The sequence below is a fragment of the Heteronotia binoei genome, chromosome 4 (genome assembly GCF_032191835.1).
Source record: "Heteronotia binoei isolate CCM8104 ecotype False Entrance Well chromosome 4, APGP_CSIRO_Hbin_v1, whole genome shotgun sequence".
Classification (NCBI taxonomy): Eukaryota; Metazoa; Chordata; class Lepidosauria; order Squamata; family Gekkonidae; genus Heteronotia; species Heteronotia binoei.
In genome coordinates this window covers 16,578,537-16,606,072 of record NC_083226.1, presented here as the reverse complement: position 1 = coordinate 16,606,072, position 27,536 = coordinate 16,578,537, and the positions used below count along the sequence as shown (strand labels likewise).

The following is a 27,536-nucleotide window of genomic DNA, read 5'->3' as shown; positions in this document are numbered from 1 at the left end:
TGACACAGACAAGTGGTCCATCTAGTAGTCTAGCATCCTATTTCAGCCATTTGCCCATAAGACCAACAAATGGAGCACAGAGGCCAAGGCCTTCTGATGTTGCTTCCTAGCCCTGGGCTTCGGAGGCTTACAGCTCGTGGACGTAAAGGCTCTGTTCGGTCATCTTGGCTAGCAGCCACTGATGGATCTTTCCTCCACAGATCTGTCTTAACCCCCTTTTAAAGCTCATGGCTGCCATTACATCCCCCGGCATGGAGTGGTTTTGAACATTTGGCTCAAGCAAAGGAGAAGATAACCCTCCAGACATGGCTGAAGCAGAGGCTAAAAGATTTGTAAAGCTAGAGAAATGAGAAGCCAGTTTAATCAGAGCTGGACCGTTTGGTCCACATACAAGGACTGGACAGCCAGTTCAACTAAGAAGTGAGTGTGATTCGCTCTAGTTCGGGCCAGGGATGTAGGGGTGCCTATCAAAGATTCTCCAGCCTTTTCAAAAGCCACTATGGATCTACTAACTAGACTTACTATCCCCACCCCCTACCCCAATGAGGCCAGGAGATATCCCATTCATATTGCCCAAGAGGCAGTGGGACAGAAATGTTAAAACCTGACAGTGTGTCCTCTGTGCTGCTTCTGATGTTTGGTAGCTCCAGGGCTTTTTTTAAAAGCAGGAACGCAGTTCCGGCTGGCTTGGTGTCAGGGGTGTGTGGCCTAATATGCAAATGAGTTCTGCTGGGCTTTTCCTACAAAAAAAAGCCCTGTGCGAAACAATGGTGACATCAGGGGTGTGTGGCCTAATGTACAAATGAGTTCCTGCTAGGCTTCTACCAAAAAAGCCCTGGGTAGCTCTAAGAATGACTGGATTCCTAGAATTACCCGCACCACCTCTGGGTCACATAGTGGCACAGAGAATGTTCCAGGCCCTCCACCAGTGTTTGTTTTAAGCTGAGTGAGTGCAAGCTAGCTCAGTTTCTTAGCTCACACATTTTTGTCTTCGCCCAGGAAGGACAGCCCCAGCAGCCAAATCGCTCACGACTTTAATGCCAGTAGCTCACAAAGTAGAATTTTTGCTCCTAAGACTCCGCAGCTCCGAGGGACTATCGCTCCCCACCCCATTTCCCCACTCACAACTTTTTAAATAACATGCTAAAAGGCAGCCGCCTTCTGCAAGAGAAAAAACAAAACAAAACACAAACCAACATTTCCCAAATCTAGTTTTTTTTTAATTTTTAAGCATGTGCTGGCTCTTGGATGTCAGTATATCAAGAAGAGCAGAAGAGGAGAATGTTCCTAGCCGAAGTAGTTCAGCGGATCACTCGCTGTTTTGCCAGTCTGGTAACCGGCCAAGGAGATGTCCCCGTTGTTGCATGGAAGCGCCTCAAATACGCGTAGGTGCACGTACTTGCCTTGACCCACGTCAATCTGTATAGAAGAGAATGAATTTGGCATTCGTAATTCGATTCCGCATGGACAGTCCCAGCAGATCAGGATTTAAACACCAAAGCGAGAGAGAGAATCGGCAACCGGAGTAACGGGGGCAACAGAAAAGGAAAACATTGACTCTAAGGGGCCTGAATAACCCATGCTAGCCTGATCTCATCAGATCAGAAGCTAAGTAGGGTCAGCCCTGGTTATTTCTTGGATGGGAGACCACCAAAGAGAGTCATTTCATTTCATTTGATTTATATCCCGCCCTACCCCACCAAAGCAGGCTCAGAGCGGCTCACAACATAAAAATTCTAACAATAAAATACAAGAATTAAAATACAATAATAATTTACATAATTAAAACAACTAATATTAATACATCAATCAGTCTCAGTGTGCTATCTTATGGTCTTCCGTCAGAATATTTCAATGTTTCGATGTTTCAATGCCGGTCAGTTATAAGCCAACCGGAAGAGGACTGTCTTACAGGCCCTGCGGAACTGTCCAATGTCCCGCAGGGCCCTGACCTCCTCCGGTAACTGGTTCCACCAGCAAGGGGCTGTGATCGAGAAGGCCCTGTCCCTTGTTGACTTCAACCAGGCCTCCTTTGGCCCGGGGATTACAAGCAGATTTCTAGAGCCGGATCGCAGCACACTCTGGGGGGCATATGGGAAGAGACGGTCCCTAAGGTAGGCAGGGCCTAGGCCATATAGGGCTTTAAAGGTAATAACCAGCACCTTGGACCGAACTCGGTATATTATTGAGTCCAGGATCATTATGCAGAGGCAGGCAATGGCAAACCCATCCCACTTTTGAAAACCTTACAGGGTTGCCGTTAACTAACTGCGACTTGACAGCAAATAACAAAATCTGGCTAAGTGTGTCATCTTTAACCAAAAAAAGCCTGTGAAGTGTTTCCAATTAATCTGACTAGCTTGGATGAGAAACTAAAATTGTAACAAGCCTTCTGTATCCCTGCAAGAGGGGATTCCCTTTCACCATCACAAACTAGATTATATGCATCAACAAACACCTTGCCTGTTTTTTTTAAAGTGGAAAGCTTGAAAAATTTCATCAGGAGCAGGAGGCAAAACAAAAAAAAGAGCAACTTGTTGATCTTCCTGCTTTTGGGGGTAGGAGTGTGCTCAAAACTATATGTTTGTAGATATGAGGGTAAGATATTAAATCAGACCGTTGAGCCATCAAAGTCACAGGCTTTGTTTGTAGCACGATTTCCTTTGCATATTAGGCCCCACCCCCCCTGATGTAGCCAATCCTCCAAGAGCTCACAGTAGCCCCTGTAAGCTCTTGGAGGATTGGCTACATCAGGAGAGTGTGGCCTAACATGCAAAGGAGTCCCTGCTGCAAAAAAAGCCCTGAGTATTGTCTACCCAGACTGGCAGCGGCTCTCTAGGATCCCAAGCAGAGCTCTTTCACATTATCTACAACTTGACCCTTAAAAGAAGAAGAAGACTGCAGATTTATACCCCGCCCTTCTCCCTGAATCAGAGACTCAGAGCGGCTTACAATCTCCTATATCTTCTCCCCCCACAACAGACACCTTGTGAGGTAGGTGGGGCTGAGAGGGCTCTCACAGCAGCTGCCCTCTCAATAGGGTTGCCAAGTCCAATTCAAGAAATATCTGGGGACTTTGGGGGTGGAGCCAGGAGACATTGGGGCGGAGCCAGGAGCAAGGGTGTGACAAGCATAATTGAACTCCAAAGGGAGTTCTGGCCATCACATTTAAAGGGGCAGCACATCTTTTAGAATGCCTTCCTTCCATAGAAAATAATGAAGTATAGGGGCACCTTCTTTTGGGGCTCATAGAATTGGACCCCCTGGTCCAATCCTTTTGAAACTTGGGGGGTATTTTGGGGAGAGGCACTAGATGTTATACGGAAAATTTGACACCTCTACCTCAAAAAACAGCCTTTCCAGAGCCCCTGACACCCACAGATCAATTCCCCATCATTCCCTATGGGAATAATTCCTGGAGGTGCGTAATGGCTGTGGGGGTGGAGCTTCCCCCGCCGGCCAGCTGGCTGGGGGAGGGGGGAAGCCTGTAAAACCAGGGGATCCCCCGCTGGGACCTGGGGATTGGGAAGCCTAACTCTCAAGGACAAGCTCTGCCAGAGCTATGGCTGACCCAAGGCCATTCCAGCAGGTGCAAGTGGAGGAGTGGGGAATCAAACCCGGTTCTCCCAGATAAGAGTCTGCACATTTAACCACTACACCAAACAGGAGATGTCAGGGATTGAATCTGGGCCCTTTTGCATGGAAATCAGAGGCCCTGCTGCTGAGCTACAACCTTACTCCCAAGCACATTTGCACCATTAAAATATATATATTTCATTGGTTCCTGTATCACTTTTCCTGCGGGAGAAAAAAACCATCTTGCTAAAGTGCAGTTTTGAGCAAACAAGCCATGGGAGAACCTAAGACCCAAAGGCCATCTAGGCCACGTTGTGATCACACAGTGGCCAATCAGCTGCCTCCAGGAAGCCCACACACTGGAGGTGAAAAGGGTAAAGCACCTTTGCTTTCTCCCTTCCAACTGACACCTCCTTGGCTGCTTTTTGGTGCTTTTTAAAAGTCGGGAGACCGTTGATTTCCCGTTCTGTTTGACGGTGTTAAGGCGAGAACTTTAATACAGGCGGGGGGGGGGTTGTAGCAGGAGCTCCTCTGCATATTAGGCCACACAGCCCTGATGTAGCCCATCCTCCAGGAGCTTAGAGTAGGCCCTGTAAGAAGAGCCCTGTAAACTCTTGGAGGATTGGCTACATCAGGGGGCATGGCCTAATATGCAAAGGAGCTCCTGTTACAAAAAAAGCCCTGACTACAGGTATCTCTCTCACGCTGTATATTAGGTGGGAGAGGACTGGAATGTTAGATGAGCCAAAGGTCCCCTGCAGCGTAGGCCATTCTTAACACCGCTGTTATCCCAGTTGAAGCTGGGTTCCTATTGCAGCACAGCCCACGCTGCTAGGTTGCTTGGCTCAACTTTCTCCTGGCTCCCACTGGCTCAATGGGAATTTCCCCACTAAGTTAAAGGTACATTTCCACCTCTGATGTTTGATGCAGTCCTATTTAAAACAAAGTCTCGGAATCAGCAAAAGGCCCTAAGATCAGACTTCTCATCTCAAGTTTCTGTTCAGATGCACAGCCACGACGAATTGCGGTCTGACATCGTAACAAAGTTGGGAGTCCAGCGGCACCTTTAAGACCACTCAAGTTTTATTCCGGGTATAAGCTTTCATGTACATTCATACTTCTTCAGGTACCTGAAGTCTCTGAAGAAGGGTGCATGCACATGAGGACTTATACCCATATGAAAACTCAGTTGGACTTAAAAGTGCCACTGGACTAGGGTTGCCAATTCCCCTCCGTTCTCTGGCGGGGGACTTTCGCGACACAATGACATCACTCAGAAGTGATGTCATTGCGCCAGTGATGGCACTCACGGCCACTCTAGGCATTTCCGGGAAAACTCTGTGGTTTTCTCGGACGCTCTAGCCACTTGGGAGGGGAAAACTATGGTACCTATTGCACCATAGAGTTTCCCCTCCTGAATGGCTAGAGCATCTGGGAAAACCATAGAGTTTTCCCAGAAACGCCTAGAGCGGCCACCGCACAATGACGTCACTTCCAGACGGGGCTTGGCAGCTCTACACTGGACTCAAACTTTGTTCTGCTGCTTCAGACTGACTTAAGTTTTAACCTGAATCTATCCTCAGGAAAGGCAACAAATTAAGCCGCATGGAATGGAAGGCAACTGATGAAATGTGTGCACTAACCTTAATAAAGTAGTTCATTCCAGCAACCACCTGACTTCTGTATTCCACAGCATTGAAAACAGGGTATCTCTGGTTTTCCCTGGCTTCCAACTGAGGTTTCACCTGAAATAAAAAAAAAACCCTAAAATTAAATTAGAAGACTTTGACAATCATATTGAGTTGGATCCTGTGGCTTCACATGGATCTGTGAGATCCACCTTAGGGTTTCTTAGAAAGAACAGAAGTGTTACGAAACCATAGCCATTGGAAAATATATACAGAGAAGATATGGTGTGGGGTAGTCATTAAGAGTAATAACAATTAACATAGGGCAGTGTGTGTAATATAAGCAGGAGATACTAAGATTGTCCGGCAGCCAGGCGTTTTAGATCCCTTAACCTTATGCACCACTAGGTGCCTTCTTTTTAAGGCCAGAGACATTTTAGAGGCTGTTTGCCAGTGCCGGATTAAACCCTGTGGAGGCCCCTAGGCAGTCGAAATCTTGGGGGCCCCCTTGCAAATGATCTCAGTGTCTGAATGCCCGCCCCACCGCCCCTGCTTCAGGCACCTTCTTAAAAGCCCCTTTGACTAAGCTGTGGGGGAGAGGCAGAGAGAGGCAAACTTGGCAACTACGCCAGCAGCAGCTGCACCAGGCAAGTCAGGCAAAGAGCAGCTCAGTTGCTGGCTGCATGTGCAGGTTGGGAGGGCTGCAAGCAGGGAGGGGAGGGGTCAAACGTTGCAGAACATGACCCAGTGGATGTTACGTGATGCAGATATGCCCTGGAAGTTTTGGGCAGAGGCGATGTGCTGTGCAAATTACAATCTCAACAGAGTTTGGTGTTCATCAACTGGAAAGACACCAGCAAGCCTTTGGCATAACAAGGTACCAGATTTGGCAAATTTACATGCGTTCGGTTGTCCTTGAAAGGGCAGCTGCTGTGAGAGTTCTCACAGGGTGTCTGTTGTGGGTAGAGTTGCCAAGTCCAATTCAAGAAATATCCGGGGACTTTGGGGGTGGAGCCAGGAGCAAGGGTGTGACAAGCATAATTGAACTCCAAGGGAGTTCTGGCCATCACATTTAAAGGGACAGCACACCTTTTTAAATGCCTTCCTTCCATAGGAAATAATGAAGAATAGGGGCACCTCCTTTTGGGGCTCATAGAATGGGACCCCCTGGTCCAATCGTTTTGAAACTTGGGGGGGGGGTATTTTGGGGAGAGGCACTAGATGCTATACTGAAAATTTGGTGCCTCTACCTCAAAAAACAGCCCCCCCAGAGCCCCCGATACCAGCGGATCAATTCCCCATTATTCCCTAGGGGAATCGTTCTCCATAGGGAATAATTGCCCAGTAGACATTCCCCCCCCCACACTTTCTGATGACCCTAATGTGGGGGGGGGGCCTCCAAACCTGGGGATTGGCAACCCTCTCTCTCTCTCACACACACACACACACACACTTACTTACTGAGTCGGGTGCTCTCTCTCTTTCACATACACACACACACACACAGAGTTGCTCTGAAACGAAAGCAAAACAAGCGTTGCTGACTAGGGTTGCCAAGTCCAATTCAAGAAATATCTGGGGACTTTGAGGGTGGGGCCAGGAGACTTTGGGGGTGGGGCCAGGAGACATTGGGGGCGGAGCCAGGAGTACGGGTGTGACAAGCAGAATTGAACTCCAAGGGAGTTCTGGCCATCACATTTAAAGGAACAACACACCTTTTAAAATGCCTTCCTTCCATAGAAAATAATGAAGGATAGGGGCACCTTCTTTTGGGGCTCGTAGAATTGGACCCCCTGGTCCAATACTTTTGAAACTTGGGGGGTATTTTGGGAAGAGGCACTAGATGCTATACTGAAAATTTGGCACCTCTATTTCAAAAAACAGCCCCCCGAGAGCCCCTGATACCCGCGGATCAATTCCCCATAATTCCTTATGGGAATTGTTCATGGAGGTGCATAATGGCTGTGGGGGTGGGGCTTCTCCCGCCGGCCAGCTGGCTGGGGGAGGGGGGAAGCCTGTAAAACCGGGGGATCCCCCGCTGGGACCTGGGGATTGGGAAGCCTATTGCTGACCCTTCCCATGAAGTACTTCCTGCTCAACTTTAAAGGCATAGAGACACACACATTTTGAAACGGACCTGTTTGCAGGTTTCTATACCTGCCCAAGACCTAGGGTTGCCAATCCCCAGGTGCAGGCAGGGGATCCCCCGGTTTGGAGGCCCTCCCCCCGCTTCAGGGTTGTCAGAAAGCGATGGGAGGGGAGAGAAATGTCTTCTGGGAACTCTATTATTCCCTATGGAGATTTATTCCCATAGAAAATCATGGAGAATTGATCCGCGGGTATCTGAGGGGCTATTTTTTGGGGTAGAGGCACCAAATTTTCAGTATAGTATCTAGTGCCTCTTCCCAAAATACCCTCCAAGTTTCAAAAAGATTGGACCAGGAGGTCCAATTCTATGAGCCCCAAAAGAAGGTGCCCCTATCCTTCATTATTTCCTATGGAAGGAAGGAATTGAAAAGGTGTGCCGTCTCTTTAAATGTGATGGCCAGAACTCCCTTTGGAGTTCAATTATGCTTGTCACAGCCTTGATCTTGGCTCCACCCTTAATGTCTCCTGGCTCCACCCCCAAAGTCCCCAGATATTTCTTGAATTGGACTTGGCAACCCTACCAAGACCTAGAGCTGCATGGTGGCTGAGGGGGCGGGGCTTCCCCCATCGGCCAGCTGGCTGGGGGCGGGGAGAAGCCTGTAGAACCTGGGGATCCCCTGCTGGGACCTGGGGATTGGGAAGCCTAGTTGTGGGGGAGGAAGGTAAAGGAGATTATGAACCGCTCTGAGACTCTGAAATTTGGAGTGGAGGGCAGGATATAAATCCAATATAATAATAATAATAATAATAATAATAATAATAATAATAATAATAATAATAATAATAATAATAATAATAATAATAATAATAAGTTTTATTTATATCCCGCCCTCCCCGCCAAAGCAGGCTCAGGGCGGCTAACAAGACATGGTGTGTACCATGATTATAATACAATTGATATGATAAAATACAATTAATAAATACAGTTAAAACAGTTACATAAAATTTTAAAAAACTACAATAAATTAGGGGTGCTACATAATCAATATCATCAAGCCAATTCATTTCTGTGTTTGGGACTTTCCAAAATCTTCCGGCCTTAATAAACAGTGCCTTGGTGTGCGTGCAAAACCTACTGCCTTCAAGGAAGCTAGACAAAGGGCAGACTCCAGCAATTGCCCCTCCCAGGCAAAGCGTTCCAGTTGCTCAGCTTGCATGGGGGATAGTTACTTGGAAAGAGGGCTGTGTAAGCGTCCAGGTTTGTCTTCCAGGATACCAGCCAGGGGTCATTTCATAGGAAAAAAAGGTGCCAGAGCTCATTAGCACAACGCATTTGCATATGCCACATACCCCCTGACATCACCAGAAGGTGAAATAAATTATACCTTCTCCAAAAACATCAGGGCCCTACAGGATCTACCACAGTTCCGCAGGGCCTGTAGGACCGAACTGTTTAAACTGGCTTTTAATGGTTAAGGGGTTATTATTCCACAGCACGGACAACCTCACCGAACTAATAGAACTGAAGCCAGAAACATCGGAATACTCAAAATACCAATGTGCATCTTGGACGTTAATGACTGTAAAATGTATTGAAATAATGTTATTGTATTTTCTGGTTTTTAAAAAAATATTTTATGTTTGTTTTTAATTGTTGTTATCCGCCCTGAGCCCGCCGGGGGAGGGCGGGATATAAATTTGATCAAATTAAAATAAAAATAAAATATGTCAGCTCGGCATCTACCTTAAAATGCTTCTTGAATTATAATTGTCATAATGACACATAATAACACTCCCATAACGCTTTTAAAATTACTTCCTCCTATGTAGCCACGGTAGCATAAGGAAGATTTCCATCGGTCTGCTTGATGTGTTTTAGTTATTTTCCCATTTTTGACAGGGATAAATATTAGAAGGTTTGTCAGATCTTAGAATTCAACAAAATCCTCCCAGAAACATTTTTTTTTCCCAGGGGGTGGGGTGGGTTAAGAAAGAAAGACCACAAAAAGATTTAGAGGTCCTTTAACTCTGCTCCTCTGAGCTCCTGCCCAAAATGAGGACTGATACCAGCTACCGTATTTTGGAGGAAATAAGGAAATTCTGATACAAAAACCCACGTTAGGACCAAGAGAAGTTGCGTTCCTTCAGTAAGTTAGGCAGCCATGGCCTTCCACTCACATCTCTGGCATAGGAACGTTTCTCAATAAGCTCCCTTGTGAATGTTCAATATGAATGACTAAATTCATTTCATAGTATTGTAACAATACGGGCAACTTTTTCCTGACGGGGAATCCCATTGTGTCAAATCGATCATCTGAAAAGGTTGCTCCGTTCTTGTAGCACGACTTGTTCACACAGAATCTCCCCTCAGCTCTCCCCACTGAATTCAGTCTAGGAGGGGTGTGTGTGGAGAAGACCAGAAAAACCAGCATGGAAGGGCATGCCTTACGTTTGCAGGAACTGAGCGCATTTTGAAGTACTCAGCCCTGGCTTTCATGGGACAGTTCAGACAATCCCTCCTTGAAAGTCCTTACTGAGGACAAGGTAAAAAGGCCATCACCTCAACCTGAGGCAAAGGGACCCCCTATTACTGACAAGCTTAACCTGGGGCATTGGGAAAGTGTCTTTTAAGCCCTGTGAGTTTTGGGAACTCTCTTTTATGCAACAGTTGACAACCGTGGACCCTTGAAGCTGAGTTAGTGTGAGCTAGCTCAGTTTTATAGCGCCTGGCTCACACATTTTTGTCTTAGCTCAGGAAAAATGCCCTCAAGGCAAACTAATTTATGCAGTAGCTCACAACTTTAACGTCAGGAGCTCATGAAGTTGAATTTTTGCTCACAAGACACCATGGCTTAGAGCAGGGGTGGGGAACGTCAGGCCCAAGGGCCATTTGTGGCCCTCAAGATCACTTGGTCTGGCCCTCAGGGAACCTGAGTGGTGGGCATTGTGAATGACTGGGGTATGTGGGTGCCTTTAAAGGTCTACTGGGAGCAGCTGCAGTTTCCAAATGAGGGGAGGGAGGGAGGGGTGGCAGGGGTGGGAGCCAACTACCAACAGTTCAATTTGCACTTGATTATTCCAGATGGCGTGGCTTAATATGCTAATATTAGGGGATATGGTCTAATATGAGTTCCTGCTGGGCTTTTTCTACAAAAAAAGGCCTTGAATCTAGGCATTTGCATAGGGTGGCAGGCCGGGGGGGGGGGGGGTTACGCCAAATTAGGCTTGCCCCACATGACTTCAAATAGAAAAACAATTATTTGCATTAATTTTGCCAGCCTGAATCTTTCTTCCTTGGTGGAGCACTGTTTTTTAAACTGATAATTTTTTATGACTCGCAAATGATGTTATAAATATTTAAATGGCCCTTGGCAGAAAAAAGGTCCCCCGCCCCTGGCTTAGAGGGAATATTGGTTGACGCAATTAGGTTCGCCTGCCGTTGCTTGGGAACTATCTGGAGATTTGGGAGTGCAGTGTCTGGAGGGCGGGGTTTGGGAAGGTAAGAGACTTCAGAGGGGTATAATTAGGGGTGCCAGCCTCCAGGTGGGGCCTGGAGATCTCCCACTTTTACAACGTATCTCTAGCTGGCAGAGATCGGCTCCCCTGGAGAAAATGGCTTGTTTGAAGGGTGGACTCTATGGCATTGTACCCTGCTGAGGCCCCTCCCCCAAACCCCGCCCTCCCTTGGCTGCACCCCCGAAGTCTCCAGGTATTTTCCAACAGAGACCTGACAACCCTAGGTATAAATGCCATCAAATCCATCCTCTAAAGCTGCCATTTTCTCCAGGGGCACTGAACTCTGTTGTCTGGAGATTCTCTGTAATTCTGGGAGGTCTCCAGGTGGAACCTGGAGATTGGCAGCCCTAGCATACAATCCACATTTCATTGCAGGGAAATCTGCTCTGCCCTCTTTCCATTAGTGCAGAACTTCCTTCTCCGGCCAAAAACTGGGGAGGCACCTCAACTTCCACCTCAGGCGTTCCACAGGGAATTGCAAAGCCGGGCACTTTGGTGGGCTGAGCTGAGAAGACAAATATCAGACAAAATTGATTCTCTCTGCCTGTTCTGTCGGCACAGCCTCGGAGCTTAGACTTGTCAACTCTGGCTCCGGAAATTCCAGGAGATTCGGTGCCAGTGCCTGGAGAGGGCAGAGAGAGGGAATTCAGAGGGGATGCGACGCCATAGAGTTTGCCCTCCCCAGCTGTTGTTTCCTCCGAGGACACATTCTTTGTGGCCTGGAAGCTTAGTGTAATTCTGGGAGAACTCCAGGCCCCACCAGGAGGTTGACACCCTATCAAAACCCCATCCATCCCATGCAGATTGCAGGCTGTGGACAGAAGGGAGAGGAAACGCATCCTTTCCTTCTGCGCTAGCTTTCAGTTTCACTCTTCCAAACAGAGCTCTTTGCTTTGTTAGTGCCATTTTTAGGGAGGGCGCTGGTAGGGAAGGGATGCATGTTTTTATGCCTCACCCATTTGAGCCCTCCAGATTGAGATGCCAACCTCCAAGAGGGTAAAGTGACATAAACCCAAAGGTTTCCTCCAACCAAACTTATAACAAAGGATACTTTTACTTAGAATAAAGATAAGGTTCAAATATTACAATATAAATAATGTTGGACACTACAAGGACTAAAAACCCACTCCAAAATTCATAAAAGTAGATTCATGCAAAGTCCTTCTGGGGTATGGTCCATGCAGTATCTTCTGAAGGCGACCTGTCTTCTTAGGTACAAATTGAGTTTTACTGCTTCCGCAATGAGGCAGTACTCATATTTCCCCGTTTCACTGTAGCTTTATCGAGCTTCTCCACATAGACTCATAACACTTGGCAAGAACACTTACACTTACGGCTGTCGTTTGGTAGAACTTCGTTCCCCCAGAGCTACAGCTCATCTCCAGACTACAGAGATCAGTTCCCCTTAAGCAAATAGATGCTTTGGTAGGTGGATTCTGGGGCATTGTATCCCAGAGGTCCCTGTCCTCCTCAGGCTCCATCTTCAAATCCAACTTGGATTTGGCAACCTTACCCTCCTCCTCTCCCGCAGCCAGGGGGATCCGCCAACCCTACCAGTTTGGTGTAGTGGTTAAGTGTGTGGACTCTAATCTGGGAGAACCGGGTTTGATTCCCCACTCCTCCACTTGCAGCTGCTGGAACGGCCTTGGGTCAGCCATAGCCCTGGCAGAGGTTGTCCTTGAAAGGGCAGCTGCTGTGAGAGCCCTCTCAGCCCCACCCACCTCACAGGGTGTCTGTTGTGGGGGGAGAAGATATGGGAGATTGTAAGCCTCTCTGGGTCTCTGATTCAGGGAGAAGGGTGGGGTATAAATCTGCAATTCTTCTTCTTCTACCTTCTGAGTATCCCATGCGGTTTCCCCAATCCTCAGAGCTGCTTTTCCACATTCACAAGCGGCTCTTGGGCTGGGGGGAGAAGGAAATGGGAACCACCTACTTCCAAATCCACCTCCTGCTGAGGCTACATAACAAGGAGCGATTGTATTTGGCTTGGTTGTCGAGAAACTTTTTGGAATTTTGGAATCTTTAAGATAACCTCTCTGGTTTTCTTCCTTCTTCCTCTTTCTATTTTTTTCCTGCTTTCTTGTATACATATATGGGGAAATCCTCAATTTAAAAAACTGCTGAGGCTACAGAAGCTGCAGCCCAATCTCTCCAGGTAGGCACTTCCTGGATGCCAGCTTACAATGGGAAACAAGCGCCTGTGCTCTCCAGAATTTGGCTGTGTTGAAAGACGAAGTCATTACATTCCGTTCTGGCATGCCTATTTTGGGGGTGGGGGGGTGTCTCGCTCACCTTGTCCGCCAGCTGTTGAATCTCAGGAGTAGCTGGCTTGCAAGCGGTTAAACCTCCGGGCATCATGGTGAGAACGGAAACTCTCCGAGAGGGCTGGGAAGTCCTTAAGAAGAAGCCTAGTCAGCGGCAGAAGTCAGTTTGGAGACTCCTCTGGTCCACGAGGGAGCTATATACTTCCTCACAGGTCATGTGATTTCTGAGTGTCACTCCTCAAGGTAGGGAATTGGAGGGGTGGGGGAGTCCACCTCACAGGTAGCTGATGAAACACTTTAAAAAAAACTATTGCTTTCAAAGAATAATTGTCTCTGTATGAAGAAGCAAGGGATGGGAGACTACATGTCACGACTGAACTTTTATTCTGTGGTGCTCCCCTCACGAGAGGGTGTGGGTTGCTCCTGATTCACCCCCACCAGCTTCACACGAACGACTTGGCACATGACAGGCTGCTCTTTGGAAGAGGGAAGCAATTCCTCCCGCATTGCTCAACGCACAACTGGGAGAGGTTCTATCTGGAAGTTCTGCTTTCTCAAACAGAGTTGAGCAACACACCTCCCTCTGCGCAGGCACAACTGAAAGCCAGTGTGGTGTTTCTGGGCTGGAATCCCCGCTTCCACCTTGGAAGCTGCTGGGTGACCTCGAGCCTATCACAAACTCTCAGTCTTGCCTCTGTCACAGGGTTTTTATTGTGAGACAAGAGAGGGAGGTAGAACAATGTTCTTAAGGCACATGGAATCCCAGCTATGTGTGTGCGGGAGGCGGGGGCAGGGGGGAAGAGAACAGGGCCGGCCCTGCTGCTAGGCAAACTAGACAATTGCCTAGGGCAGGGGTGGTCAACAGTAGCTCTCCTGATGTTTTTTGCCTACAACTCCCATCAGCCCCAGCCAGCATGACCAATGGCTGCGGCTGATGGGAGTTGTAGGCAAAAAACATCTGGAGAACTACCGTTGGCCACCCCTGGCCTTGGGCACTGGCCTTCTGGTGGTGCCAAATAGTGTGCCGCCTATGTGACTCAGTGACATCAGTTCGGGGGAGGGGCACCAGAAGTTAGCTTTGCCTTGGGTGCCGGACAGTCTAAGGCTGGCCCTGGGGGAGATGAGTGGGATATCAGCAAATAAGCACCAGTGGAGTTCAGATTCCTGGTTATTGCTGGCTTTTGGTTTTCGCCCTTGGCCAAAATCAAACCACACAAGGCCCAAGGACTTATATAGGGTTTCAATTCTATTTTAAAATCTGAAATACTTTAAGGGATTTTTAAGGGAGGGAAGGAAGCATGGAATAGCCTGAACTCAGATCTCCAAAGCTAAGCACAGTTAGAACTTGGAAGGAAGATCACCAAGGAAGACTCTGCAGAGGAAGGAAATGGCAAAACCACCTCTGCTTCTCACTGGCCTTGGAAGCCCCTTGCTGGGGTCACCACAAGTCTTGGATGGGAGACCACCAAGGAAGACTGCAAAGGAAGGAAATGGCAAAACCACCACTGCTTCTCACTTACCTTGTAAGCCCCTTGCTGGGGTCACCACAAGTCTTGGATGGGAGACCACCAAGGAAGACTCTGCAGAGGAAGACCATGGTCAACCACCTCCGCTTCTCACTGGCCTTGTAAACCCCTTGCGGGGTCACCACAAGTCTTGGATGGGAGACCACCAAGGAAGACTCTGCAGAGGAAGGCCATGGTCAACCACCTCTGCTTCTCACTGGCCTTGTAAACCCCTTGCTGGGGTCACCACAAGTCTTGGATGGGAGACCACCAAGGAAGACTCTGCAGAGGAAGACCATGGTCAACCACCTCCGCTTCTCACTGCCCTTGTAAACCCCTTGCGGGGTCACCACAAGCCTTGGATGGGAGACCACCAAGGAAGACTCTGCAGAGGAAGGCCATGGTCAACCACCTCTGCTTCTCACTGGCCTTGTAAACCCCTTGCTGGGGTCACCACAAGTCTTGGATGGGAGACCACCAAGGAAGACTCTGCAGAGGAAGGCCATGGCCAACCACCTCTGCTTCTCACTCACCTTGGAAGCCCCTTGCTGGGGTCACCATAAGTCAGCTGTGACTTGACCGCACCTTAACACACAAATTTTCTGCTTCAGAAGCATTTTGCATGACCCTCTTAACAGGATGAACAACCTAAAAGAATACTCTGAAGAAAACTGCCACAAAACCACACGTGATTCAGAAAATGCAGCTTGCCAGAAGCGGGACAGCTCGTCACCTTCCTGTCTGCCAGTGTAAAAGTTGAGGTGTGGCCAGATGTGGAAGCCCTTAGGTCAGCCTCAAAAGGCTCTTGGCCTTTGGCTCACACCCTGCGGTCCACAACAGTCCACACGGTAAACGAGGGCCACTCTAGGACATTTGTTTTGTTAGCATACTTTGAATTAATTATTTAATTTGGTTTGTTTGGGGCATTTTGGGAAGCCGTTTTGAGTTCCTTAGGGTAGAAAAGTAGCATGCAAATGCCTAAATGAACAAACAGGTCAGATTTCTCTTTGAAGTTATTCAGGTAAATTTGCATAGCCCAGGGGTGGCCAAACTGTGGCTTGGGAGCCACATGTGGCTCTTTTACATATATTGTGTGGCTCTTGAAGGCCCCACTATCCTGTCAGCAAGTTGGAGAAGGCATTTCTCTCTTGAAATCATTTCTCAAAGCAGAGCCAGCCGGCAACTTGAATAATGCATTTAAAGCTGCTTTTTTTCTACCTCTACCTCTCCTCCCTTCCTGTTTTGCGGCTCTCAGACATCTGGCATTTATTCTATGTGGCTCTTACGTTAAGCAAGTTTGGCCACCCCTGGCATAACCAATCATGAACACAGCCAGATCAAATTCCTTAGAAATTAATAATTAAAATAAAATGGAAGGATCAAATAATTTTCAGTGTTGTTGCCAGGGAGAGAATTCTAGCAGGAGCTCCTCTGCATATTAGGCCACACACCTCTGAAGTAGCCAGTCCTCCAACAGTTTAAAAGGTTCTTTTTTGTAAGCTCTTGGAGGATTGGCTACATCAGGGGGTGTGGCCTAATATGCAAAGCAACTCCTGCTAGAATTCCACCCCTGGTTGTTGCCGTCAAGTCATAGCTGGCTTATGCTGATCCTGTAGGGCAGGAGTGGCCAACAATAGCTCTCCAGATGTTTTTTTTTTGCCTACAACTCCCATCAGCCCCAGCCATTGGCCATGCTGGCTGGGGCTGATGGGAGTTGTAGGCAAGACATCTGGAGCACTACCGTTGGCCACCCCTGCTGTAGGGTTTTCAAGGGGAGAGACATTTCAGAGGTGGTTTGCCGTCGCTTGCCTTTGCGTTATCACCCTGATATTCCTTCACAATCTCCCAGCCAAACACTTGCCAGGCCCAGCCCTCCTTAGCTTCTGAGATCTGGCCAAATCAGGCTCGCTTGGGTTATCCAGGTCAACACAATCAGACCAGACCCCAGTAAAATCTGCCTATTGAGAGCCAGTTTGCTGTAGTGGTTAAGTGCGCAGGCTCTCATCTGGGAGAACCGGGGTTGATTCCCCACTCCTCCACTCGCAGCTGCTGGAATGGCCTTGGGCCAGCCATTGCTATTGCAGAGCTCTCCTTGAAAGGGCAGCTTCTGTCAGAGCTCTCTCAGCCCCACCCACCTCACAGGGTATCTGTTGTGGGGGAGGAAGATAAAGGAGATTGTAAGCCGCTCTGAGACTTTCAGATTCAGAGTGAAGGGTGGGGTATAAATCCAATATCATCTATTGCTGCCCTGAGCCAGTGGTTTTCAAATGCCCTATCCTTCCAATAACCCTTTCCACATTGACTCATGTGCTGGGAGTTCCAGGTCAGTGTTGCAGGACATGTGGATGCCAAACTCCAGGTGAGACCTGGGGAGCCCCTGGAATTACAGCTCACCTCCAGACTACAGAGATCTGTCCCATGGAGAATATACTTTGGGAGGGTGGACTCGATGGCATTGTACTTGCACAGCCTCTGTGTGTTTTTAAAGCAAAGCTACTTTGGAAGACATGGTGTAGCGGTTAAAAGAGGTGGATTCCGGTATGGAGAACCACATTTGATTCCCCATTCCCCCACATGCAGTCTGCTGGGTGACCTTGGGTCAGTCACAGTTCACAGTTCGCAGGGGGTTGGGGGCTTTCCAGTGTTTTGCACTGAGTGTCACATGTATGACTATCTGCCCAAAGGACAGAAGTCTTGGGTGTGTGCTCGATGCAAGGAGCTCCTGGTCCTCAGGGAACGAGTTCGTACCCTTGAGGCCGAGGTGACTGCCCTGGAGAAGCAGAGACGGTCAGTTAGGCACTTGGGGAAGACTCTCGGGGGCGTATTAGATGAGCCCCGCTCTGAACATAGCAGCCCCGTTGCTGCCAGAGAGCGTGAGGGTCAAGAGGGAACAGGGCACCGTGCTGAGGATAAGGGGAATGCGCCCTCAGAAGGGACCTCTTCTTCGGTTGGTGAGCGGGAATCCTTTCGCGCCAAGGAACCATCCCTGAGCAGGGGGAGAGGGGGGGTATTGGTAGTTGGTGATTCGATCATTAGGCAAGTAGACAGCCGGGTGGCGAAACCGCGTACTGACCGTATGGTGACTTGCCTGCCTGGTGCGAAGGTAGCGGACATTACGCGTGTAGTAGATAGACTGATAGACAGTGCTGGGGAGGAGCCTGTGGTCGTGGTGCATGTTGGCACCAACGATGTGGGGAAATGCAGTCGTGAGGTCCTGGAGGAAAAATTTAGGCTGCTAGGCAGGAGACTTAAGGCCAGGACCTCCAAGGTAGCCTTCTCGGAAGTGCTACCTGTTCCACGTGCAGGGCAGGAGAGACAGGCACAAATTAGAAGTCTCAATGTGTGGATGAGACGATGGTGTAAGGAGGAAGGGTTTAAGTTTGTTAGGCACTGGGATGCTTTCTGGAACAAGCGGGAACTGTACAAAAGAGACGGTCTCCACTTGTCCCCGGATGGAACCAGGCTGCTGGCGCTTAAAATCAAAAAGGTGGCAGAGCAGTTTTTAAACTAAATCTTGGGGGAAAGCCGACAGGAGATGAAATGTCTCTGGTTCGGGAGGACTCGTCTCAAAGAGATGAAGGGTTAGCTGCTATTTTTCTACCGGGTAACGGACCGGAGTTGTCCACTGTGAAGGTGACAAACAATATGGACTGTCTGCCAGTGTCTCGAGGCGGCAGGAGGAAGGTGGCGGGCCTAGCTCGCCTGGGAAATTATAGATGTTTGTATGCAAATGCTAGAAGTGTTCAAAGTAAAATTGGTGAATTGGAATGTTTAGTGTTGGGAGAAAACATAGACATTGTGGGAATTTCAGAAACTTGGTGGAATGAGGAGAATCAGTGGGACACGGTGATTCCTGGATATAAGCTATATCGGAAGGATAGGGAGGGAAGGGTTGGAGGTGGGGTGGCTCTGTATGTCAGAGAGGATATACGGTCCAGTAAGGCTGAGATCAGAGAATTAGATTCACTTTTAGAAATGCTTTGGGTTGAAATAGAGGGCCCAAAAGGAAATTTAACTATGGGAGTTTGTTATCGCCCACCAAATCAAAAGAGAGAGGACGATTATAATATGATGGAAGGCTTAAAGATAGCGGCTAAACGTAAAAACTGTGTTGTAATAGGTGATTTTAACTACCCGCAGATTGATTGGGTCAATATGTGTTCTGGTCGAGAGAAAGAGATTGAGTTTCTTGATGCTCTCAATGACTGTGCTATGGAGCAGATGGTCTCAGAACCTACCAGGGGTGGGGCGATCCTGGATTTGGTCCTAAGTAATGCCCAAGACTTGGTGAGAGATGTAAAAGTGATTGCGCCGCTTGGGAGCAGTGACCATAATGTTATTGATTTCACCGTTTGTATAAATAGGGAGTTGTCCAAAAAGACCACCACAACCACGTTTAACTTTAAAAGGGGTAAATACACTGAGATGAGGAGGCATGTGAGGAAGAAACTGAAAGGAAAGGTACATATGGTCAAAACCCTTGGGGAAGCTTGGACGCTATTTAAAACTATAATCCTAGAAGCTCAGATAAAATACATACCACAAGTTAGGAAAGGCACAAACAGGCATAAGAAAAGGCCTGCGTGGTTAACAAACAAAGTAATGGAAGCTGTAAAAGGTAAGAAGGACTCCTTTAAGCGGTGGAAAACCAGTCCAAGTGAGATTAGTAAAAGGGAACACAGGCTGTGGCAAATCAAATGCAAGACTGTCATCAGGCAGGCAAAAAGGGACTATGAGGAGCATATTGCAAAAAACATAAAGACCAACAATAAAACTTTCTTCAAATATATTAGAAGTAGGAAACCAGCCAGGGAGGCAGTGGGGCCCTTGGATGACCATGGGGTAAAAGGATTACTGAAGGAGGATAGGGAAATGGCTGAAAAGCTAAATGAATTTTTTGCCTCCGTCTTCACTGTAGAAGACGAGAACTTTTTGCCCGCCCCAGAACCACTAATTTTGGAAGGGGTGTTGAAAGACCTGAGTCAGATTGAGGTGACAAATGAGGAGGTCCTACAACTGATAGACAAATTAAAAACTAATAAGTCACCGGGTCCGGATGGCATACATCCGAGAGTTCTGAAGGAACTCAAAGTTGAACTTGTGGATCTTCTAACAAAAATCTGTAATCTTTCATTGAAATCGGCCTCCGTTCCTGAGGACTGGAAGGTAGCAAATGTCACCCCCATCTTTAAAAAAGGTTCCAGAGGAGATCCGGGAAATTACAGGCCAGTCAGTCTGACTTCAATACCGGGAAAGTTGGTAGAAACCATTATCAAGGACAGAATGAGTAGGCACATTGATGAACACGGGTTATTGAGGAAGACTCAGCATGGGTTCTGCAAGGGAAGATCTTGCCTCACTAACCTGTTGCATTTCTTTGAGGGGGTGAACAAACATGTGGACAAAGGAGACCCGATAGATATTGTTTACCTTGACTTCCAGAAAGCTTTTGATAAAGTTCCTCATCAAAGGCTCCTTAGAAAGCTTGAGAATCATGGAGTAAAAGGACAGGTCCTCTTGTGGATCAAAAACTGGCTGAGTAATAGGAAGCAGAGACTGAGTATAAATGGGCAGTTTTCGCAGTGGAGGACGGTAAGCAGTGGGGTGCCGCAGGGCTCGGTACTGGGTCCCATGCTCTTTAACTTGTTCATAAATGATTTAGAGTTGGGAGTGAGCAGTGAAGTGGCCAAGTTTGCGGATGACACTAAATTGTTCAGGGTGGTGAGAACCAGAGAGGATTGTGAGGAACTCCAAAGGGATCTGTTGAGGCTGGGTGAGTGGGCGTCAACGTGGCAGATGCGGTTCAATGTGGCCAAGTGCAAAGTAATGCACATTGGGGCTAAGAATCCCAGCTACAAATACAAGTTGATGGGGTGTGAACTGGCAGAGACTGATCAAGAGAGAGATCTTGGGGTCATGATAGATAACTCACTGAAAGTGTCAAGACAGTGTGCGTTTGCAATAAAAAAGGCCAATGCCATGCTGGGAATTATTAGGAAGGGAATTGAAAACAAATCAGCCAGTATCATAATGCCCCTGTATAAATCGATGGTGCGGTCTCATTTGGAGTACTGTGTGCAGTTCTGGTCGCCGCACCTCAAAAAGGATATTATAGCTTTAGAGAAGGTGCAGAGAAGGGCAACTAGAATGATTAAAGGGCTGGAGCACTTTCCCTATGAAGAAAGGTTGAAACGCTTGGGACTCTTTAGCTTGGAGAAACGTCGACTGCGGGGTGACATGATAGAGGTTTACAAGATAATGCATGGAATGGAGAAAGTAGAGAAAGAAGTACTTTTCTCCCTTTCTCACAATACAAGAACTCGTGGGCATTCGATGAAATTGCTGAGCAGACAGGTTAAGACGGATAAAAGGAAGTACTTCTTCACCCAAAGGGTGATTAACATGTGGAATTCACTGCCACAGGAGGTGGTGGCGGCCACATATAGCCACCTTCAAGATGGGTTTAGATAAAAATATGGAGCACAAGTCCATCAGTGGCTATTAGCCACAGTGTATGTGTGTATATAACATTTTTTGCCACTGTGTGACACAGAGTGTTGGACTTGATGGGCCGCTGGCCTGATCCAACATGGCTTCTCTTATGTTCTTATGTTCTTGGAGCTGTTCTCTCAAGAGCAGTTCTCTCAGGGCTCTTTCAGCCTCACCTTCCTCACAAGGTTCCTGCAGTGGGGAGTGGAAGGAAAAGGAGATTGTAAGCTGCTTTGAGACTCCTTAGGGTAGAGCAAAGCAGGGTATAAAAACCAACTCTTCTTCTTCATTGGCTGGATTCCATTTAATCCCACAGCCCCCCCCCCCCCAAAAAAAATACTACAGTATCTTGGAATAGACAAAGACAGTATGCCGGAACGGTTACCAGGGATTCTAGCCCATTACAGGAAAGAGAATGCACCCTTCTTGCTTGCAGATCTAAACTCTAATTTTTAATAATGGCTTTTTAATCTGTGGCAACACCGCTTTACCATTCTCCCTAGATAATAAAACAAAACAGAAGTAAGTCCTGGCTGTTCCAGTCTAGCTTCAAACTGGAGAGCCAGTTTGGTGTAGTGGTTAAGTGTGCGGACTCTTCTCTGGGAGAACTGGGTCCCCACTCCTCCACTGGCACCTGCTAGCATGGCCTTGGGTCAGCCATAGCTCTGGCAGAGGTTGTCCTTGAAAGGGCAGCTGCTGTGAGAGCCCTCTCCAGCCCCACCCACCTCACAGGGTGTCTGTTGTGGGGGAGGAGGGTAAAGGAGATTGTAGGCCGTTCTGAGACTCTGTCCTTGAAAGGGCAGCTGCTGTGAGAGCCCTCTCCAGCCCCACCCACCTCACAGGGTGTCTGTTGTGGGGGAGGAGGGTAAAGGAGATTGTAGGCGCGTTCTGAGACTCTGTCCTTGAAAGGGCAGCTGCTGTGAGAGCCCTCTCCAGCCCCACCCACCTCACAGGGTGTCCTGTTGTGGGGGAGGAGGGTAAAGGAGATTGTAGGCCGTTCTGAGACTCTGTCCTTGAAAGGGCAGCTGCTGTGAGAGCCCTCTCCAGCCCCACCCACCTCACAGGGTGTCTGTTGTGGGGGAGGAAGGGAAAGGAGATTGTAGGCCATTCTGAGACTCTGTCCTTGAAAGGGCAGCTGCTGTGAGAGCCCTCTCCAGCCCCACCCACTCACAGGGTGTCTGTTGTGGGGGAGAAAGGTAAAGGAGATTGTGAGCCGCTCTGAGACTCTTCGGAGTGGAGGGCGGGATATAAATCTAATATCTTCTTCTTCTTCATACATCTAATAATATAAAAAGGTCAAGGCAGTCCCCCTGTGAAAGCACCAGTCGTTTCTGACTCTGGGGTGACGTCGCATCACAACGTTTTCACGGCAGACTTATTATGGGGGTGTTTTGCCATTGCCTTCCCCAGTCATCCACACTCCCCCCCAGCAAGCTGGGTACTCATTTTACCAACCTCAGAAGGATGGAAGGCTGAGTCAACCTGGAGCCAGCTACCCGAACCCAACTTCCGCTGGGATCGAACTCAGGTTGTGAGCAAAGCTTGAAGCGCAGTACTGCAGCTTTAGCAGCCGCTCTGCACCACAGGGCTCTTACAATATATGGGAGACTAACTATGTCACTGCTACGCAACCGCTGGACGGCCACCCATAGAAACCAGGAAGCAAACGCTAGCATTACAGTGAAGTCCTAAAGCCAACTCAAGGATGGAACCATAACTCTGGCCATCTTAATCAGGGTTGAGGAACGTCAGTATTTCTTCGTGAAGCAAATCAACGCATTTAAAGTGCCCCCTGCAATCTGGTAGTTCACTGTCTCAGGTGCTCAAGCATCCAATGAAAACTTAGCTGCAGCTGCAGCACCTGAAACTCCAAATGTGAACTGGAATTCGTGTCTGTGTCAGGATGGCTCGCTCCCAGATTGTACATATGGCAATACCCGACCTTTCTAGACTGTACCGTAATATGTAAGTCTTCTGCTGTACTAATCTCTTAAGACCGTTATGGATCCTAAAGCCTAGCTATGCTACAACCAGATTCGAGCCACGTTCAACCATTATGCATTTCTGCAGGCCAAAACTACGGCAGAAGCAGTCACTTGGCCCAAAGATGGGGAAGCGGCTGTTCTCCATCCTTTCTTGCAAGGATAAAACTCAAGGAATGGAAGAGATCAGCCACTTTGGGTCCCAGAGCTTTTTTTTGTAGCAGGAACTCCTTTGCATATTAGGCCACACACCCCTGATGTTGCCAATCCTCCTGAAGCTTACAGTAGGCCCTGGAAGAAGAGCCTTGTAAGCTCTTGGAGGACTGGCTACATCAGGGGTGTGTGGCCTATAGGCAAAGGAGTTCCTGCTACAAAAAAAGCACTGGTGGTGCCCGCCCATGGGCCCCACAGTGTCCACTGACACCTTTTCTGTCACCCTCCACAAGTTGTTAGAAAGTGGGTGGGGCTAAATGGGGCTTTTGCCCAGTGAGGCTTCCGATTGGCTACTGGAGATTTAATTGGCTGTGCAGATCTTTTTGAAAATGTGGCTTTAGCAGCAGCCGCCACCACAACACAAGGATCTTCAGCGTGCGACTTAAGCTAAGTTGCAAGCAATCATTTTGCGGCTGGCTCCGCCTCCAGCGGCAGCCATCTTTTGTGGCTGACTCCGCTTCCAGCGGCAGCCATTTCTGTGGCTGTGCTAATCCCCTCTGCGTCAGAATTCCAAAGGTGCCCACAGGCTCCAAACGGATGGAGACTCCTGAAGTAAAAAGTAAGTAAATAAATACCTGAGGGCGTGGAACAAAATATGCGGGCATCGCGTTTCTTCTGATTTTTTTTAATAAAGGTTTTTCCCCACACATTCTTGTACAAAATAGCAGTTAGATTATCTTAATTAGCAAAAAGAAAACAAAAATATCGATCAATCACTGTGATGAACTCCATGGATCTGGTTGCCGCATATGTGTGTTTTTTTCTTTCTCAAAAGGTCCCTTGTCACTTGTTCCGCATCTCTTCTCCAGTCTGTTTTGGCATGATTGAAGTCCACTGTCCAGGGCATCTTCTGAGCCTCTCCTCATTTCATTGACTCTTTGGAGGCTTATAATGAGCTCGGCAGCGTTCATTAAATACCTAGAAGATAAGAGAAGCCATGTTGGATCAGGCCAATGGCCCATCCAGTCCGACACTCTGTGTCACAGAGTGGCCAAAAAACCCCACCTGCCATCAGGAGGTCCACCAGTGGGGCCAGGACACTAGAAGTCCTCACACTGTTGCCCCCCCACAAGCACCAAGAATACAGAGCATCATTTGCCCCAGACAGAGAGTTCCAACAAAAGAAGAAGACTGCAGATTTATACCCCGCCCTTCTCTCTGAATCAGTCTCAGAGCGGCTCACAATCTCCTTTATCTTTTTCCCCCACAACAGACACCTTGTGAGGTAGGTGGGGCTGAGAGAGCTCTTACAGCAGCTGCCTTTTCAAGTTCAACTCCTACGAGAGCTACAGCTGACCAAAGGCCATTCCAGCAGGTGCATATGAAGAAGTGGGGATCAAACCCGGTTCTCCCAGATAAGAGTCCGCACACTTAACCACTACACCAAACTGGCTGTGGCTGATAGCCACTGAGGGGCCTCTGCTCCGTATGTTTATCCAATCCCCTCTTGGATATAGGAAACCCAAGATGATATTATTAAGCATTGTTAACCTAAGTCGAAAATTTGCTGGGTGTCTCCCTCTGCAGGCAAACTTAGTAGTGTGGTGGAAGGAAGTGCCATCTGGTCACAGCTGGCTTAAAGTGACCTCTAGTGGAGTTTTCAAGGCAAGAGATGTTCAGAGGTGGTTTCTCATTGCCTGCCTCTGCATCCCGGCCCTGGTATTCCTTGGAGTTCTCCCATCCCAATACTAGCCAGGGCTGACCCTGCTTAGCTTCTGAGATCGACTGGGCTAGCCTGGGCTCTCCAGGTCAGGGCACTCGGTAATATAATATAAAGATCGCTTTGAGTTGATGACATGCTCCAAAGAAATACAGAGGCTGTAAACCTCTTGAATATACAGAAGTGGGAAAGTACGTGTTTGTATGCTTCCCCACATTAAAATCCCCCAAGCCTCCCTGTTCACAACACACACAAAAACCTTGCTTCCTGACTTGATAGCTTTCCATAGGCAGTTAGGGTTGTCAAGTTCTAACTGGATGCTGGTGGGGGGAGGGGCTTCCCTCATGTGCACAAAGCATGCGCGGCATGATGATGTCACCCAGAAGTGACATAATCATGCTAGGCTCATCACGTGGGGACACTCTAGCATTTTGGTGTAAAATTCTATGGCGCCATGGAGCTTTATATCAAAAGGCTAGAGCAGCTCCGCATGACTTGCCTGGCACAATTACACCACTTCCAGGTGACGTCATCACGCTGGGTGCCCTCAGAGTTCTCCGGGGGCGGGGCTCCCCGCACTGGCCAATCCTGTGTCGGCGGGTTAGAGGCCCCAAGATCAGGGGAACCGCTGTCCCCAGCAGGAGGTTGGGAACCCTATAGGTAGTGGATTTTTGACACGAGGAAGCTTTCAAATACACAGTCCTCCAGCAGGTTCAAAGCTGGGTGATCCTGGGAAGATACTCCCTGGAGCTTTAAATAAACACGTGTGCTGGCCCTTAAAAGTCCCCATGAAGTCCACAGACACTTTTCCTGGCTCCAGTCAAGCGTTTTTCGAAAGCAGTTGGGGCCTCATGGAACTTTGTCCAGCGAGGCTTTTGATTGGCTACGCAGACTTTTAGATAAATGGCAACATAACTGATATCGCAAGAGCCGTTGCCAGATTCTTGGCTGAAATAGTCAAAAATTATTTTAAGCAGGTTTCATTGCGATTCTTAAATCATATTTTATCTTGGCACGCACCGAACAGATACATTGGATTTCTTGTCCGGTTGACAAGTTTCTGTGTATTTCCTTCTGTTATGCCAAGAAAGGCGTGATATTGATGCTGAACGTTGCTTTGGCGGCAGTTGCCACCACAACACAAGGATGTTCACTTTGTGACTGTAGATAAGCCATGGAAGCCATTTTGTGGCCATGCCCACCACGCTGGGTCAGAATTTCAAAGTTGCCTGTAGGCTCAAAAAGGTTGGGAACTACCTTTTAAAATCTCTCTCTCAGAAAACTTGCAACACATTTTACAGGTAGTAGATAATACATTTCAAAAGAGCTGCCAAAATAACCCAGAAGCACTGACATATTATTTACCATAATAAGAGCCAGTTTGGTGTAGTGGGTAAGTGGGCGGACTCTTATCTGGGAGAACCGGGTTTGATTCCCCACTCCTCCACTTGCACCTGCTGGAATGGCCTTGGGTCAGCCATAGCTCTGGCAGAGGTTGTCCTTGAAAGGGCAGCTGCTGTGAGAGCCCTCTCCAGCCCCACCCACCTCACAGGGTGTCTGTTGTGGGGGAGGAAGGTAAAGGAGATTGTGAGCCGCTCTGAGACTCTTCGGAGTGGAGGGCGGGATATAAATCCAATATCTTCATCTACCTCACAGGGTGTCTGTTGTGGGGGAGGAAGGTAAAGGAGATTGTGAGCCACTCTGAGACTCTTTGGAGTGGAGGGCGGGATATAAATCCAATATCTTCTTCTTCTTCTTCTACCATAATTATAAAACTGAGATTATATCAGGTCCTTCCCTATTCTAAAATAGGGAACCAGATTGCTATAAAATTGTTATTCTCTTCTGTTCCAGCATCTATTTTAGACATATCTTATAGTTCAATCATAATGTAGACAAGTCCATATTTAAAGTGGATGCCATGTCAGATTTCCATTTACGAGCAATTGCTAATTTGGCTGCGAGAATCAAATAGGTTATCCTTTTATTGTTAATGGAGAACAGTTTAAATTCTGATCTGAGTTATAAAAAAGGTACTTGTGGTTTCAGGTTTAACATTATACCCGTGATCTCTTTTATTTTGTCCAATATTTGCCCCCAGAATAATTGAATTTGGGGGCATAAAAGCCAGCAACGTAAAGGAAACCACCCTTTTACAATCCAGATTGCCTTGCAACTTTCATATTTTGTCTGTTCTGCTCCATGCTTCCTACAAAGACCAGAAGCGCTATATATAGTTCATCCTTCTACATTTTAGGGGAGGGGATTTCCTACTTGAAAGAACCCTTGGCGAGCTACCTTTAATTCAGTCGAAAGGGTCAACTCAATTTGGACCAGACGTGCCTATCGGAGACGCCCCTGATCAGATGTACTAACAAACATAGAACAGACAGACAATTGATTTCCGGCAGCTGACACATCTGTCAACCTAGAAGTCAGTCTCCACCCTTGCATCACAGACTCATGCAATCAAAAGAAAACTCTGAATGGGGCTCTGCAGAAAGGAACAGACATGGTTCTCAGTGGCTGTCAACGGGCAGGGAGTGGGTTTAGCCTCTGTCTAATACATTTTCACTTGCTCTTCTTCCAAGGAGCACAGAGAGGGCTCCATGGTT

At 47.9% G+C, this 27,536-nt stretch overlaps 2 protein-coding genes across 3 annotated transcripts in view; both read right to left on the bottom strand.

Annotated features, from left to right (window-relative positions):
- Positions 1–27,536, bottom strand: part of MIX23 (mitochondrial matrix import factor 23) — a 47,849-nt gene that overhangs the window by 5,136 nt on the left and 15,177 nt on the right. The window contains exon 5 of one of the 2 annotated variants that reach the window (XM_060236844.1): positions 23,871–24,179. The exons of the other annotated variant lie outside the window; for it this stretch is intronic. Coding sequence (XP_060092827.1) covers positions 24,129–24,179 — 51 coding nt within the window. The 3' untranslated portion in view covers positions 23,871–24,128. Of the gene's footprint in view, positions 1–23,870; positions 24,180–27,536 lie in introns of those variants that run through there. 2 annotated transcript variants of the gene reach the window in all.
- LOC132570310 (cystatin-A-like) lies at positions 1,199–13,598 on the bottom strand. The gene is made up of 3 exons (XM_060236845.1): positions 13,101–13,598; positions 5,220–5,321; positions 1,199–1,419 (listed from the first exon to the last, which is right to left on the bottom strand). Exons 1-3 carry the CDS (start codon positions 13,164–13,166, stop codon positions 1,288–1,290), a joined length of 300 nt encoding a protein of 99 aa, XP_060092828.1. The 5' UTR covers positions 13,167–13,598; the 3' UTR covers positions 1,199–1,287.